General features: G+C 39.5%; 1 protein-coding gene across 1 annotated transcript; it reads right to left on the bottom strand.

Annotated features, from left to right (window-relative positions):
• Positions 1-1,023: 1,023 nt before the first annotated feature.
• Positions 1,024-1,950, bottom strand: LOC102910982 (olfactory receptor 5AC1-like). The gene has a single exon (XM_006998218.3). The coding sequence runs from the start codon at positions 1,948-1,950 to the stop codon at positions 1,024-1,026; it is 927 nt and encodes a 308-aa protein (XP_006998280.1).
• Positions 1,951-5,083: the final 3,133 nt, after the last annotated feature.

The following is a 5,083-nucleotide window of genomic DNA, read 5'->3' as shown; positions in this document are numbered from 1 at the left end:
TACACTCTTTCTGCCTCCTGTTCCATGAGATTCTTTGAACTCTAAAGGAAGGATTTGATGAAAACATCTCATTTAGGGCTCAGTATTCCAAGGTCTTACACTCTTTGAATAACACTTGGCTGTAGTTTTCTGTATTTCTTCCCATCTGATTTCCCCTCTCCCAGCAGGTTAAGTGACAGTTCAGTTGTTAACTTTTACCCTAGTGGCTAAGTACTTATTCATTTAGTTCAGTTGATGTTTCTCATTATTTATCAGTAAAATGCCAATGGCTGCTTATAATTATGGAATTCCCTAGAAAATAGCTAGCTTCTAAATTTTAGAATGCTGAGGTATAATGGAGCACAGTGTTCCTAAAAAAGGTGGCAATAGACAATGTTGACTATCCAGCCCTAGACTCATATGTCCACATGGCACTGGACCTAAACATGAAACTGTCTGCCTTCAGACGGAGCTCACAAAACATCCTGAGTAACAGCCCTGTGCTAAAAGAGCAGAGTAGTGGCTCATACAGTGAACTTGGGGTTTGTTGTTTATTTGTTTGTGTTTTGTTCTTGTTATATAATAAAGAAAAAACTTGAAACTTATGGCAAATGTTTCTTTTTCCCCTGACTTCTTTTTATTAATTTTTTTTCATTTATTTTACATACCAACCACAGTTTCCACTCCTTCCTCTCTTCCTGTTAATTCCCTGACCTTCCATCTACTCTCCCAATCCACTCATCCTCAGTTCAGAAAAGGTAAGGCCTCCCATGCAAGACAACAGAGCATGTCATATCAACTTGAGCAGGACCAAGCTCCTCCTCCTGTATCAAGGCTGGGTTAGGCATCCCACATAGGGAATAGGTTCTAAACAGCCAGCTCATGTGCCAGGGACATGTCCTGATCCCAATACTAGGGGGCCTCACAAACAGATCAAGCTACACAACTGTCACCCACATGCAGAGGGCCTAGCATGGTCCCATGCAGGCTTCCTAGCTGTTGGTCCAGAAATCATGAGCTCCCTCAAGCTCATGTCAACTGTGTTTATTTCTTTTTTAGTCTTCTCAGGGCTCCTAGAACTTCTCTATTCCTCAAACTATAAATAAATGGATTTAGCAAGGGGATTATTATTGTGTAAAATAAAGAATACAGTTTTTCCTTATCTTCAGCTGGTCCAGACCCAGGACGGATATAAATGAGGAACAGATTTCCATAGAATAAAAAGACAGAGAGCAGGTGTACACTGCAGGTGGAGAAAGCTTTGCTTCGGCCCTTCTCAGACTTCTTTCTCAGGATGGCAAACAGCACACGGGTATAAGAGACTACAATGTTTGTAAATGTGAAGGCTTGTATAAATGTTGAGCAGATAAAAACTACAAGCTTATTAAGTGTAGCATCAGTGCAAGAAATTGTGAATAATTGTACAATTTCACAGTAGAAATAATGTACAACATTGGACCTGCAAAACGTTAATCTAACTAACAACCCCACATGGATTGTTGAATTCAGGATACCTATAAAATATGTAACAAGTATAAGCTGAGTACAGAGCTTATTGGACATCACCACTGGATAAAGCAGGGGGTTGCATATGGCCACATAGCGGTCATAGGCCATCACTAGTAGGAGGAAACATTCTGTGGTTGCACTGGAGCAAAAAAAATAAAATTGGGCGAAGCAGTCACTCAGGGATATCTGGCCATCTGTAGATAAAAAATTGACAAGCATCTTGGGGGTCACAGAAGACGAAGTGCAGGCGTCGGCAAACGCTAAACTGCTGAGGAATAAGTACATGGGAGTAGTGTGAAGATGAGCGTCCTTCCAGATGAGAGCGATCAGTCCAAGGTTGCCCACCATGGTGATGAGGTAGATGACGAGGAACACCAGGAAGAGGGGCACCTGTAACTCCGGTCGCTCAGTGAGTCCTGTGAGAACAAACTCTGTCACCAGAGTCTGGTTTCTTTCTGCCATATCTGACCTGGGCAATCACTGAGATGGAAAAGGTGAGAAACAACCAGACAGAATTGTAAGATGGGGGGACGTTTGTGACACTAATATATTCCTATGTGATGCTTCTCCAGTAGTATTAAATGTTTACTTTCATTTCCTTACTTAAATATTCACTTAAAGTTTCTTATAATAAAAAAGTAAATATAAAGTGACATGTAAATTCAGTGTAAATACTTTACTTTTCAGTCTAGCAAGGTTTTATACACCTGCATGCATTCATCTTAAAGTCCATATGAAAAGTTGGTTTCCAGTGCTAAGGTTAATATAAGGAGTAAGAGCAGTCAAGTATACTTAATATACAGTGAACTAAGTTAAAGCCTTAATGAGTAAAACATTAAGACAAGAGCATAAGTAGACAGAACAGAGAGATAAAAATAAATTTTAGTCTGTATATGACTGATATGAACCAGTAAAAAATTTAGATGCAATCTGAAAAGAATGGCTATAACTGCCAGCTATGTGTCTGGAAATAATAAACTATGCTCCATCCTCACACATGTGGAACACAAAATTTAGAAGGTAACACATAGCTGCAGTTTCTGGCCAGCAGGGAAAATTCCTGTGGGCAGGATCCCCCACCAAAATCCCCCATCAGACCCTACAATCTACAAAACATATGCCCTACACCAATAACCACCCACTTGCAACCCCAGTAACTTCCTGAGACATGGAATCCACCATCTCTCATTGGACCAAGAGCTCATATTGGAACAAGATTGGCTTCCTGAGACAAAGAACCTGCCAGCTCTCATAAGACCAAGAAGAGCTTCCTGAGACACAGAGCAGGCCAGCTTGGATTGGACCAATGGCAGCTACCTGAGATACAGAATCTGCCAGTTCCAATTAGATCAAGAGCTAAGTTTGGACTCAGAGTGGCCCCCTGAGACACAGACACCACAAACACAGAATGGACCAATAGCAGCTCACTCAGACATAGGCACCTCTTTTACCTATTGGAGGAATAGATGAGTAGATGCCAATGCAAAAATACACACAACAACATAAAGAGGAATATGTCATCACCAGAACCTAGCCCTTCTACAACATCAATACCTGAATATCACAATATAAAAGAAGCAAAAGAAAGTGACCTTAAAAATAACTTCATGAAGATGCTAGCGGCCTTTAAAGAGGAAAGAAAAAATTCCCTTAAAGAAAGTGAGGGAAAGACAAACAAAAAATTGGAAGAAATAGAGGAAAAGACAAATAAATTGGAAGAAAGCAATAAATCCCTTAAAACCATAAAAAAGCAATGAAACAGGTGAGCAAAACAGTTAAAGACCTCAAAAGGAAAATAGAAACAATAAGAAAGACACAAACAGCCGGGCGGTGGTGGCGCACGCCTTTAATCCCAGCACTCGGGAGGCAGAGACAGGCGGATCGCTGTGAGTTCGAGGCCAGCCTGGGCTACCAAGTGAGCTCCAGGAAAGGCGGAAAACTACGCAGAGAAACCCTGTCTCGAAAAGCAAAAAAAAAAAAAAAGAGAGAGAGAAAGACACAAACAGAGGGAATGCTGGAAATAGAAAATCAGAGTAAACAAACAGGTAACACAGATGCAAGCATAACCAACAGAATACAAGAGATAGAAGAGAGAATTGCTGGTGTAGAGGACACAATAGAGGAAACCAATTTGTCAGTCAAAGAAAGCACGAAAGCTAAAAAAGTCATAACACAAAATGTCCAGGAAATCTGAGACACCATGAAAAGGCCAAACCTAAGAATAATAGGGATAGAAGAAGAATACCAACTCAAAGGCACAGAAAATATATTCAACAAAATCATGGAAGAAAACTTTCCCAACTTAAAAAAGGAAACACCCATAAAGATACAAGAAAGTTATAGAACACCAGATACACTAAACCCCCCCCCCAAAAAAGCCCCCTTGCCACATAATAATTAAACCACTAAACATACAGCATAAAGAAAGAATATTAAGGCCAGCAAAGGAAAAAGGCCAAGTGACTTAAAAAGGCAGATCCATCAGAATAACAACCAACTTCTCAATGGAGACTTTGAAAGCCAGAAGGTCCTGGATATATGTAATACAGACATGAAGAGACCATGGATGCCAGCCTAGACTTTCAATCACTATAGACAGAGTGAACAAGACATTCCAAGACGAAACCAGATTTAAACAATACCTATCCACAAATCCAACTCTACAGAGAGCACTAGAAGGAAAATTCCAAACTATGTCAGATATACCCACAAAAACACAGGCAATTGATAACCCCACAGGATTAAATTCCAAAGAAGGGAAACACAAACACACACTACTGCCAAAGATAACAGGAATTAACAATCACTGTTTATTAATATCGCTTAATATCAATGGAATTGATTCACCTACAAAAAGACAGAGGCTAACAATGGATACAAAAACAGGATCCATCCTTCTGCTGCATACAAGAGACACATCTCAACCTCAAAGACAGACACTACCTCAGAGTAAAAGGCTGGGAAAAAGACTTTCTAATCAAATGGTCTTAAGAAGCAAGCTGGTGTAGCTATCCTAATAACTAACAAAATAGACTTCAAGCTAAAAATCAATAGAAAGGGATGCAGAGGGACATTACATACTCATCACAGGAACAATCCACCAAGATGAAGTTTCAATTCTGAACATTTATGCCCCAAATAAAAGGTCACCCACATATGTAAAAGAAACATTACTAAAGCTTAAATCACACATCAAACCCCACATATTAATAGTGGAAGACTTTAACACTCACCACTGGACAAATCTGCCAGACTGACACTTAACACAGAAATAAGGAACCTCACAGATGTTATGATTCAGATGGACTTAATAGATATCTACAGAACATTCCACCCTAACAAAAAAGAATATACCTTCTTCTTAGCACCCCATGGAACCTTCTCTAAAATAGACCACATATTCGGTCACAAAGCAAATCTCAACAGATACCAAAAAAAAAAAAATGGAATAACCAGACCACCATGGCTTAAAGTTAGATTTCAACAACAACAAAAATTACAGAAAGCCTAAAATCTAATGGAAACTGAATAATGCTCAGTTGAATCACCAATGGGTCAAGAAAGAAAGAAAGAAAGAAATTAAAGACTTCCTAGA

Source organism: Peromyscus maniculatus, chromosome 12, assembly GCF_049852395.1.
Source record: "Peromyscus maniculatus bairdii isolate BWxNUB_F1_BW_parent chromosome 12, HU_Pman_BW_mat_3.1, whole genome shotgun sequence".
Taxonomy (NCBI): domain Eukaryota; kingdom Metazoa; phylum Chordata; class Mammalia; order Rodentia; family Cricetidae; genus Peromyscus; species Peromyscus maniculatus.
This window is presented reverse-complemented; position numbering and strand designations above follow the sequence as displayed.